The 12,801-nt window shown below is 41.7% G+C and overlaps 1 protein-coding gene across 8 annotated transcripts in view; it reads left to right on the top strand.

Moving 5' to 3' along the window:
* man1a1 (mannosidase, alpha, class 1A, member 1) overlaps positions 1 to 12,801 on the top strand; it is a 114,642-nt gene that overhangs the window by 24,406 nt on the left and 77,435 nt on the right. For all 8 annotated transcript variants that reach the window (XR_011077513.1, XR_011077514.1, XR_011077515.1 and 5 more), the window contains exon 2: positions 6,756 to 6,852. Coding sequence is in view for 3 of the 8 variants with exons in the window: in XM_068576861.1 (XP_068432962.1) it covers positions 6,756 to 6,852 (97 nt within the window). In the remaining 5 variants the exon portion in view is untranslated. The remainder of the gene's footprint in view (positions 1 to 6,755; positions 6,853 to 12,801) is intronic.

Here is a 12,801-nt window from a genome sequence, read left to right on the forward strand (position 1 = left end):
AGGGCGTTACTCACAAGCGTGTCCCCCGAGACAAACCATCCCGGGATTCAGTTCCAGCTTCACTTTCGCCACAGCCGCCGGCCCCTGAAGGAACACTCGTCCACCCCCCCAACACACTCACCCACCATGCATTTCCTGTTTTACACACATTCCCTCAGCGTTGAGCACACTCACTGAATCACTGCCAGGTTATAATGTTGGGGGGACATTTTAAATGAGGTCTGGGTGGTCTTGTGTACCTCGGTGCTCAATCATGGGAGCGTGCCACTTGGTTTGGCCTTATTGTTGTCTCGTTAGCAGCTAACACACATTTGACTTCATGTCGGCGGAAGTTTGTTTGTCACAATGCCCAGGAAGCACCTGTCGGACTTGGAAAGGCCTCCCCTCCTGCGGCGGGTCATCTAAAGTTCAATTTTTGCTTTGTGGGAAATTTCTCGCCCCAATTGACCTTGGTGTCCCGTTTTGTCAAGGACTTCTTTTTTTTTTTTTTTTTTTGGACAAGCATGAATTTCTTTTAAGACGTATTGAAATTGTTGAAACGTATAAAAGAAATGGTTGTTTTTGAGACGATGGAGTTAAACCTTCAGTCCGATATCTCGCCTGTGCGTTAACTTAGGTGGAGGTCTGAGCCTGAATTGAAGTAAACAAAAAGATCAAAGTAAAACTATTTCCCTTTCAATTATTAACACCCTAGACTGAAATAAGAAGTGGCCATTGGCTTGTGCACTGCTGCTTCGAACCTCAAATTAGTCTTATTTAGAAAAGTGTGGAAAGTGTCTGTCTGCCTGATTCCATGTGAATGCAGCATTAGTGTGCTATTTGCAGCTTCTGCTTATTTTTAAGCCGTTGACTCTAAATGCACATTTCATAGGGCGCCATAGCATTTTTTCCAGATGCCCTTGTTGTTTTCTCCCATCTCCACTTTATTTTTTTTCTTGTTGGCTCTACAACAGTTCTATCATTTTTTAATCCTTTGTGACTGCGAAGGCCATTGCATATGATTCATGTTATTTTTGCTGCATCTGCTATTGTAAAGCTTCTAGCGTCATTTATTTAGTTTTTCTTTCCATTTCTCTCTCCCCCGAAAAATAGAACTGACATAGTTTAAGCACACAAATCCGACACCAACATGTCTGAATGCCATCTGACCAGAAGAGAAACGGTCTTGTTGCCATGTCCCGCCTTGTGTTTTAGTTAGTTAGTGGAGTTTGATGTAGAGAATTAGCACCTTAAAGCATGTTACCGTGTACATTGCCTCAGAAGCCTCATTGATTGAATATTTTATATTTTTTCAAACTGCAGCTTGTCTTTATGTTAAAGGTAGGTATTCTAGCGGGTTTTTTTAAAAAACTTTTTCAATGCTTTTTTCTTCTCTTATTATAAATCTGCATGCTCACCACAAGAACATCAGTATTAGTTTTTCAACAGTGTGTACTTATGTTTGTTCCTTTTTATCCCCTTAGCATGGTGTAACACAATTAGCTCTCCTGCTGACAGGAAACAGTTGTACAGAAGGGAGGACAAGTGGGTGTGTGTGAGTGTAGATGTGCTGTTTATTATCAGTGAAGACAAGACTGTTATTAGTTCAGTGCCTGAGGCGGATCAATACGCTGAGAGGTGGAGCAGGGGGACAACCGAGAATAGGAATGAATTGAAGAGCGCGAAAAAAGGAGGAGGTGATTATCAACACCTTTTGCGCAGCATTTCTGTCCCAAATAATCTCGTCCTCGGCCCGTGTGCCTGCGCACTCCGGAGAAGAGAGGATGCGTGCGTGTACTTTAGAGCCTCCCGCTGGATTGGACCTGATGTCGGTGCCCTAGAAAAACCACTGCTTCTCAAACGCGATGCCAGTTTGCAATGAGATACGGAGAGTCTGCCACCAGATCCTAATAGCGGCGGTCAGCCCAGAAAATCCTGAGCAGTTAATCCAATTAGAGTCAACACATAGGGATCCTGAGCAATAAATCCAATAAGAGTTAACACACGGGGAATGTTCAGCAGTGTGGGCCACTCGTCTATTTACACACTCAAACAGCACGCTTACTCATTTTTTAAGAGATATATGATAAATATGCTATGATTTTGCACTACCAAAATATAACTAACTTTGATGACGTTTCAGACCTTTTTAAATTTCTGGCAATTTTTCTTTTTTTTGTCGAGTACTTTAATAGTGTTGAGTTGCCTCGCGGTGTTCGCTGGAGGCAGAACAAAAGAAAGACCGGAGGCAAACACGGATCCCCTCGGAGACGTAGGCTAACGTTGCTCCTCGGCAATACAATCCTAATGCGTTCATTTTTTTGGTGTCCAAATCAATATAGCGTACTTTAGAGATGACAAGCTGCGAGTCAAGACTTCAGCGAGCTACAGTAACGGTGAAGCGCTTCAGAGACGGAGAGAAAACGTTGGTAATATTCTAGCTTGGCATCTGCTAACCTCATTGATTAGACAATTTATTTGTCAATGGTCCCCGAGTGCAGGAGGAGTCATGTTAAACATTTAAACCATTTTACAGGAGATAATTGTTAGGGAATTTGACTTTCATTTTTTATTATTAGTTATTGAGACTTAAAATGACATGAGTGGCCAGATACTCGTGATTGATTACAACAAAATAGTCAAATGCTCCCAAAACAACCACTTAATTTAGTAGTAAAAATATTCTTGCACCTGGCTTTGTAAATCTTCTGGTAAATCCCCAAAAGTGGCTCAAACTGCACTTTTTCTCCACATGCTACATGAGGCAATACACTTAATTTTTGAAAGATGCTGCAATCCTTGATGCACACAAACAAGTGGTTTCATACAATCGGTTGACGTGGTCTTTTTAGAGGATTATAAGGGTGTGAACAAACCCAACTGGATTGACGTGTCTTTGATCCTCCTCTTGAACCAGGATAACAAACACCTTCCGTTAATGCTCATTAGCCCGGCAAGGTTTTGGAAACCGGGGAGCAAACGCAGCCGAGACTGATCTCTGCGTAAGCGAGCACCTTGAGCTCGACATCGTTGAACAGACCCTGAATCGGCCGCTCCCACTGTGTTGCAGAGTATTTGGAGTGGATATTTTAAAGGGACATGCATATAGGAGCTGTAATTAGCAGGCTCGCTGGCTTTAATTAGTGGGTTTAAATGGAGCAAAGCTTTCTCTTGCTGTCGTTTTTAGGTGTGTGGGAGTTGTTATGCAAATGCAGTGGCTTTTGTTCTGTGTTTATGCGTGTGTGTGTAGGACATTTTGCCATTATACTGTGTGTGTGTCTTTGTACAACTGTGACAGATGTAGGTGGAGCACAAGAGGTGAGAGGTACCTGTGCTGATTATCCTTTCGTTATTCCTCTCTAACATAGTGTGGCAGATTTTCTTTATGCACTATGATCTAATAACCACTTGTTGAGCATTAAATCAGAGCCTATTCATGCACCGGGCTCTTCAGCCTCCATCATGTAACGGGGAAAAACATCTTTGATTGAAGCCTCGTCAGTCATGCTCACAATATGTTAATGATTATGTTTATGGTTGTCACTAAGCACCTGCATCTTACCGCTCGTTTCAGCCATTTCTCGCCATTTCTCTGGCATGTAACCACATTTCTTTTTTAAATTATATTATTTGCTGTCTGCATGTAAGTCTGTGCGTTTGTCCTAGTGCAGCGCGGCAAGCTTTCATTTGAATAAAATGTTGGTTTAAATGAGCCATCATGCTCTCTGCAGACTACGGCTCGTCTGCAGCCGTCTATTCATCATGACAGGCCGCAGCTCATCGCCTGCAGTTCACTTCTGCTGCTCGGCGCTGGATAGACGGCGTTACATCTGTTTCTTGGCAACGCTGCAGGTTCTGTGAGCCGAGCTCAGCTCACGTCCCTCAGAATGGGCACGCTCCCCGAACTGACCCGCCCTCCGAAAGTGCGACCGATTTAATCTGTCGATTTATTTTCTGGATGAAGGGTTTGGTCTTTACAACGTCAGAAAATGGTGAAAAATGTCAGTGTTATTCTTAGATGTAGGCTGGACTCAAATTATTAATTCAAATTATTAATTTAATATCAAAATAGTTGCTGACGATTTAATTAGTTGGCAATTATTTGATTGTTTGATTAGTTGTTAAAAGCCATAGTTAACAGTTGGCCTCGCATTGGCAAATTCTATCAACACTGATTTTTTTTAAAGCTTTTTTTTTAATCAAGCTTAAATGTTAGGTTCCAAGTCAAAAAAAATAATAATTTCTGCTTTACTCTTTTTCATATTGTTGGCGTTTTAAGGTTGGTTTTAGACTACTGCATGACAAAACAAGCAATCGTAAGACATCTCGTTAGCTCATTGATCTTTTAAAAGGGGCATTTTTGCTTTATTTCTTCACATTTTGTAGACTATATTATTTTTTTATTTTTATTTGACCTTTATTCAACCAGATAAAATCAGTTGAGAACCAGATCTCATTTACAATGATGACCTGGAGGCAAAATCAGTTAATCAAAAAGCAATGTTAGTGGTCGTCCTCCTTCTTGTCATGAAGCCAATGGGCCAAATGAAACCAGCTACCTTTGCACAGTGTGTAAAGCCTCCACTAGATCTTGTGATGTTCTTTTAATGCCAGTTGTAATATAGTGCAACCTTTCACCATGTGGGTATAAGAAAGTCATCTATATTTTATTGCCCCTCACTGAAGCTCCTCTTGCCATCCATGCATGTGCGATGGCTGAGAGACGTGCGGGCCCTCAGTCAGTGTTGGTTTCCTGCTTGACCAGGTTGACCAAATTTCTTGTTTATTGACTGGATTATTTGGCTTGCTTCGTTTGGGTCACGCCAACCGAGTGACTCGTTGACCCTGAGGTTTACTGCCCGCTGTGGTCATTTGCAAAAACACCACAGTGCAGCGTCGTTGTTCTCTCCGCGAGCGTTTGTCCTCCCGAGTGAGCTCAATGAGTCAACAGCAGTACACAGAATTAACTGCACACACACACATACACACATGCATGTTTACACTTGGATGCAACAGGATGTGGGTGCTAAGAGCCGGTGCAGTAATGTGATCCCCCCGACCCCCACCCTCTGCTTCACCCCGCAGTTATTGTGCGGGATGTGCATGATCTTCACAATCACTTTGCTGAACGCTTGTGTTTGAGGTTTACTATCTTCTAAGTTGACATTCATACTGTATTCGCTATACAGTATATATTCCAGTGTAGCGTCAGGAAGGGCACCATCATTGGTGTGTGTGTGTGTGTGTGTGTGTGTTTGTGTTTGTGTTTGAACAGACTATCCCTCTGAAGGTGGAGGATAAGGGGTTTTAGCCCGTCTAATCCAGAAGCATTGGTTCTAGGAAGCTCCAGAACGATGCTATGTAACCCGGATTAGCAAGAGAGGCGAATGCCGAGCTGGAGGCGGAGCCACTACTGAGGCTGAAATTGAGCGTCTGGGTGTTAGATTGGAAACTTGTGTTCACACTGCCATCAAGCCCCCAGCCGGCACCAGATGAAAATGAGATGATCTTCAGTGATTCCCGCCGAGGGGAAATTGGGCGGTTTCGACAGCAGATAATGGGACTCAGCGGAGGAAAGTGTTGCTTTTCACAGGGAATTGAGTGATATTTGAGTTTTATTTTTCTTGCATTAATCAGCCACACCATTCATAATTGACTGACCGACATGTTGAATCGGTCCTCTGGCAGAGTATGTGTTGACAGATGCGGTACTCCATGTTGTTATTGATCTCAGTTTAGTTTTGAACTGTACAAACAAATTAGTCCCTAACTTTCGGACTGTCCTCCCATTTTAAAAACGGCACGTATAGGTTGTCTGTGCAAGCAGATTATTACGACGACATTAGTGCTCATGACCGGCGCGAAGGAGGAAAAAACTACTATTTCCACTTGCGAAAAAATGAGTGCGTAACATAGGACAGTAAAAATGGAATGTACATAACAAACGCCCTCATTTTAACATAAACAATTATTTTCTCCTTAACCTAACCACATAGTTTTGTTTCAATTAGTCCATTGAATCATTGGCAACGTATTCTATAATTTAGCTTTGAGAAAGTGGCCTCGGGCCGAAGTCACTGTTTTGTAAGACATCTATGGATAATTAAAACTATGGATAATACAACAGTGATGGGTAAAATCATGAGCTGACGGCAGCCTTTAATTTACGGGCATTAAGTTGAGATGAATCACTTGTAACTTTGGGATAAACGTTGTGTCGACAGACGTTCTCCAGGATTTCGGATGGTCACTCAAAGTATCTGTACAGGCGATGCCAGCATGACTCAGCAGCAGACAGTTTATTATTTTAGGCTTGTGCTAAGAAGAACTATAATTTATTTGCTTTAGGAGCGATAACCAAATAAAACATTTTTAAAACCATTTTTTCTGACATTTTATGCACCCCATGATTCATTGAGCCATCGAGAAAACATTCGTCAAAAACGTTGACGTACAGTATACGATGATAAGCTGATAAGTAACATAAAGCACAGAAATGGCCAAAATATATTTTGAGTAGAGGAAAACTGTGTTTACATGGATTCTTTCCAAAAATCTATCATATGGTTATGTACGTTCATATATTTTTAACCTGATTTTCTTAAATGTTGGTATCAGCCGTCGACATCCAGTATCATTTGGGCTACAAGCAAACCCACCATTTAGTATGAAAGAGACTTAATTCTTTTTGTTACAGCTCAGATGATTCATTGTCCTCTTTAACTCTCTTCATCTCTCCTCTTCCTCCTCCCCCTCCTCTTCCTCCTCCCTATCAGATGATGAAACATGCGTGGGGCAGCTACAGGCGCTACGCCTGGGGTTCCAATGAGCTGCGGCCCGTCTCCAAGCAAGGCCACTCCAGCAATCTATTTGGTGAGTGAGAGACGACACACACACACACACACACACACACACACACACACACACACACACACGATTGATCTTTTGTCCCTGCCACCAGCTGCCTTGGCCTTTAGATTAGCAGCCAAATTGGCCGTCAGTTGGAGTCATCCATCTATGGACGCCTCTAAATGTCAACTTTATCATATATTTAAATTCCGTTTGTGCTGCACGCCAGTTGTTGGTGTCGGTGATGTTAACGAGCGTGGTGACGGAGGGGCAGCTCTTTCTGGGCTGCTTTTTCCTCCAGTTCACACAACTTTTGCCCAAAATAAACCTTGGCTTCTCCGTCTACCCTTCAGTTGCAAAATACATATCACATGCACTTTGTTCTGCAGTGACAAGTCTGGATCCCCCACTTTGTGTAGGTGTGTGTGTGTGTGTGTGTGTGTGTGTGTGTGTGTGTGTGTGTGTGTGTGTGTGTGCGTGTGCGCGCAGCAGAAGCCACATAGGATAAACTAGGATAATAACTGCATCTTTTTTTAAGTCCTTTCTTATCCACCCCCTAAAAACACACACACGCGGCTCCTCGTGTGGTCTCACTTAGTTGGCTGAGATCGTTGGCGAAGAAGCTGGACTCCGAGAATTTTCCGCCAAACTAAACATAATGCTAAAAGTAGATGATCCCACGGATCTGTTGCGACGACACGTGTGCCAATGGCAGAGGATCAATGCGATTCGTAAAAACACTTTTATTCTGCAATATATATTTTTTTCGTCCTAATGCTGTGAAGGGATTAGAGGCTTCACCGTGTTAAGATGAAACGGCCTAATATTTCAAAAGCAGCTCTGTAATTGATATTGTTGTTGATGGAGCTTGGAAGAAGAGGCAGAAACAGTCTCACAAACAATGATATTGTAAATATATATATATATATATATATATATATATATATATATATATATATATATATATATATATATATATATATATATCTTTATTGAGTGTTAGAGAAGTGCATTTATTTTTTTAGATGTGGTGTGTGTGTACTCAAAGTGTTTGTACACATAATGAATACTGTAATTCATTCTGACTGATTAGATTAATAAGAGCGGGATTTGGATTTTTAATTTGTCAAGATCCGTTTGTCTCTCTCTTGGCCTAATTACATTCTCCATGAGAATATTTGTTTGGATACCTTTAGCTCCAGATAAGGTGTGTGTGTGTGTGTGTGTGTGTGTGTGCGCGCGCGCGCGTGTGAATGTGTGTGTGTCTGTGTGCATGTGTGTGTGTCTAACAGTGGGTGGTGTATGTGACAGTTTGGAGCAGTGTCACTGTGAGCTCTTGACGAGATAAGATGGCATTCATGTGTGAAAGAGGTAGCTGTGCCTCCACTGCTGATAAGACCGGTCTCTTGACACCAAAATACACTCATGTACTTGATACGGTTTGACGTTTATTTTTATTCTTTTTTTCTCTCCTTCTAATCTTACCATTTAACATCCGGGCGCAGTGTATTTTTTTATTTTTCTGTCACAACAATATATGTCCTTTTAGGAGTTGCAAAGTAAACTGCATGTAATTAGTGGAAATGGGAATGGTGTTTTGAAAGTGGTGTAAAATGGTTATTTTGAGCTCGGGGGCAGCTGTAAACACATCATCGCCTCGTAAAAGTGATGGCTCACATGTAAGTAAACTGTTATCAACACATAGAGATGACACGTGTTTCCGGCCACTCGATTGCTGCAGGACGACGTTTTTGGAAATATCACTGCATCGCTCTGGTTCCTTCAATAAAAAGCCAGTGGGGATTTTTTATTTTATTTGATTATTGTAGAAAATGAGCTCTGCGGCAAACACTCTTTCATCATACTTGAACTTGTTTTGTTCAGCATGATAATCTCCACAAATGAACACCGAATTTGTGAGTTTTCAAAAACATAAACGCAATCCCCCGAAATAACGGTGGTCGTGTCTACTTACACATGAACGTTTCAAACTGCTGACCGTAACCAAAGTGTACACAAGGAACACGCGCAGGAGTCGACTCCCAAGCTCTGTGATTGTGTCTGGTTAATAGTGTCTCTGCAGTTGTGTAAATTTATTCACAGCATAATTAATGTTTTCTGTCTGTACTTAAGACGAATCCCTAATGCGGTTTTACCTCCACAGCATTAAAAAAAAGAAGAAAAAAAAGGCAAAGCGCAGAGTTATTTCCGAACATCTCGAAAGTGTTTCTGTGTCTTACATCATCGGTTCCACTGAGCTCGCAATATTTGTGTCAAGGTACTATAGCTTAGTGGTGCATTTTCAGGTTGTGTGTGTGTTTGTGTGTAACACCATCAACATCCAGAAGTGACAGGATGACAGCACTTGAGCGTATAAGTGCAGGGTGTTATGGAGAACGTTTGAAGACGCAGACTCGGGTCTTTTGTTCAGTTTATGCACTAAGATGCCTCTTTTGATATTTAGCCTCATTTCTTCATTTTTTTTAACCAAGTGTTCTTCTGGAAACACTCGAGACGATCTTTTGCTGGTACGTTGAGGTAAATACACGTTATGAGACAAGAGGAGTTTTTGTTTGGATCAAGATTCCACTTCGCATCCTGTCATTAAAAAAAATAAAAGTACTGGCAAGTAAGTATATTATAGTTTTGAAAGTAGGTGTTTTCACTGAAGTGCCTTTTGATTGAAATGCACAACTTCAGTCTTCGCCCCTGGGGAAAGTGCCAAAACCCGCACTAAGTCGATTCCATTATACAGTGCAGAGGATTTACAGGCTCATTTTTAATGATTTCCTTCTTATGTTTAATGAGGGAATTCAATCAGCTTTGTGTAAATTCCAGACACTGTTTCATTACCGGAATTTATCATACGTGAATGTAGGAAAAGAGAAGAAAGCGGCCGTGTGAATACTGATTTAGAAATTAGCCTGGTCCTTCTCCCTGTTCCTCTCTCTCTCTCTCTCTCTCTCTCTCTCTCTCTCTCTCTCTCTCTCTCTCTCTCTTTCTCTCTTTCTCTCTCTCTCTCTCTCTTCCTCTCTCTCTCTCTCTCTCTCTCTCTCTCTCTCTCTCTCTCTCTCTCTCTCTCGATCTCTATCCGGCTCTCGTGTCTCTGCTATCGAAAAGTAAATAGGTTTCAGTTGGCTGCTCCAGCAGACCCACTTCCATCAGTAAATAAGACAGCGTGGCCCCGGGGCTCCAGGGCCTTGTCACAGCCGTTTCCAACTCCTATAGAACATGATGTATGACGATAATATTAGCCTGACCTGGAATATTATGCAACGACGCCGCTCTACAAACCAGAGGCTGTTTCCCCGACACACAACAACCTGGATGGCCGGTTCAAAGTACACGGGAAACTGCAAATTCTAAAACTTTGCTCGCTGCGGTTGAAAAGTACCACGTTCAATTTGGAGCGGGCGCTCCGAATTGAACGTGGTACTTTTTACTAGACCTACTCCACAAGGCGTGGTTTGCTTTTTCTTGTACTTTGGTAAAACTAACAAAGATGGAAAAAGGAAATGTTTTCTTTTTTTAACGTGGGATTGACTAATCAACACATGATTTCAGCCAATGTAAATACTATATTACAAGTACTCCCAACTCATTTGTATCATCACTCTTCTTCTGAATGATATCATACAACATATTTACTTATCTTATGAACATAAAATCTCAATAGTTGAGACTAATTGCAACTGCCGGAGACAGGTTTTCTGATGCAAACTGTGCAAGATGGATCTGTTATGTCCAGCTTCAGACAGGAGAATCTTTTATACGGCCCAGACATCCTTTATAGACTTCAGATTCGATGGATCTTTATTTTTTAGGGTGGGAGGTTGACTTCAACTCCAACTTTTACCTGACAAACACTACCAGCCATAGATCTCCCTGAAATGTTGGCAGGCAACCATGTTTGTCTTCTCAACTGACAAATGGCACACATCCAAACAGGATTTGGTTGTGTTTCATCAAATAGTATTACAAAATAAGTTTCTTTTTTTATCTTCATTTTTTGTTATTTATATTTGTTTCTATATTAACAAACACGACAGGATGATACAATATATTTGTGAAGCGATCTATAAAGCAATTTAGCACCGGAGATAATGTGACTCAAGAAGCCAGTTTTCTACAGCATTAGTGTTGGTGACAATGACAGGATCAAGGACTTTGGTCCTGGTTTTTTTCCATGTCATTTCTTACATTTAATACCAATATCACAGATTCAAAAAGCTGATTGCATTGCACCTTGGTTGGGTAACTGAAGGGCAGGCTGATTGCTGTCCCTCGTAACTGCTTTTCATCGCGATGTCGCAACCAATATTTCACCCAGAACGCTCGCCCTCCGGTCATTGCGACTCCATAAAATACAGTTTGTGCAGCTCACATGTGATCCTTCAGCTCATGGAGAGGCTGACTGCTAGTGGCATTTGCTGATGCAATGGCGATAATATTAATTAATCCAATGATAATGTCCGCTGTCCTGACTTGATTTCATCTGAACTCGTCCTCCGTATCCAAATCCGACTTTATATTCTGTATGTTCACATTTAACGCTAATTAAAAACACCTAGAGGCGAGGATGGCCTATTGCTCCTCCTGTCGTCTCCAATGCCTCTCTGTCTGTTAGCGCTCAGCTCTGCCCTCACCCGCAGGAACAGGCACACCTCCCCGCTTCTTAATCCAGAGACTTCCCACCCCTCTGAAATGTCTCTGTTCTTATAATATTTGAGGTTTGAGGAGTAACTGAATTATTTAGCCCCTCCGGTCGCATTGGAGTCTTGTAACCGTCCGGCTCATAACACGAGCCGTCCTTCTGAACTGAGCAGCCTCTGGGGGCTTTTCTCGCCCCGATCACACCGGCTAGAATATGTCAGGCGACTTGGAAGATGACTCATTACCGTGTTAAGTTTCTCCAGATCAACAGGAGATTGTTCGTTCGGAGCTCGGTGCCGTGTGAATAGTCTGCCAGCCCTAAGCCGTGCCCTGACTCCTGATCGACATTATATAAGTTATTTCTATCATACCTCCATTGTACGCCGGAGGTGGAGTTTGTACCAAGGCCTTATCCTGGAGTCCACTTGTTTGTTTGTTTTCTCTGTTTGTTTTACAAGGACACAGTGGCAATAAAAGAAGAGTCCTCTCACATAGTACTCTGGCAACATGCAGACTGTTTTAAAAAAAAAATCAATGAGCGCATTAATCCGATGGCAATGCTTTTTAGCGGTTCTCTTTTTAGCGGTGTCTTTCAGTGACCTTTCCTTGGCACATGTGGTGACTCTTTTATTTTTTCTTATTGTACTCTGGTTTCCGTAAAGATTTCAGCTGCAACAAAGATCATTTGAGTTTGAACCAATGCCGGGATGGAAGGTACTGTAAAGGATTAACATTAGATCCGTTTCTCCTTTGCGGGTTTGACGGCTGACTAAAAATATTAAATCATAGATCAAGTGTGATCGATGTGACATTTCACATCTCGAGTAAATGTGATGCGCTCCGAGGGTTCAGTGTGAGGCTGGGTTATGTAACAAGTAATGAAATAAATTACTTAAACTCTTACATAATCCATAAAGTAACAGGATTTCTATTTCAAGGAGTAATAAGTTATAGGAAATGAATTCCATTTTCCACGTCACTTGATTAATGTCTTAGAGGATTTATGTTAGAAAGACATTGTGGTCCGGACCAGCCACCAATGAACATTTTAAAATGATGAGTAAAGTAAGAGTGTGAGATATGAGGCTGTTAGTTCGTGTCCAATTTAAAATGTCCCGATGGTCGGCCTTTACAGAGAGATTCAAATCAAAAGCTAAAGGCGGCCCAAATTGTTTTTGGCCAAGTAGTGTATATGTAATGATAGAGTGAAGTTAGATTGTGGATCATAATCTCCCTGATGTGATATTTTTGTCGTGAAGCCCACTTCTAAAGTAAATGCTTCTTCATCAGCTCAACTAAATGTACTCGAGTAGTCGAATT

The sequence above is a fragment of the Clinocottus analis genome, unplaced genomic scaffold (assembly GCF_023055335.1).
Source record: "Clinocottus analis isolate CAN_PGR_092001 unplaced genomic scaffold, fCliAna1.0.p SCAF_15, whole genome shotgun sequence".
NCBI classification, from domain to species: Eukaryota; Metazoa; Chordata; class Actinopteri; order Perciformes; family Cottidae; genus Clinocottus; species Clinocottus analis.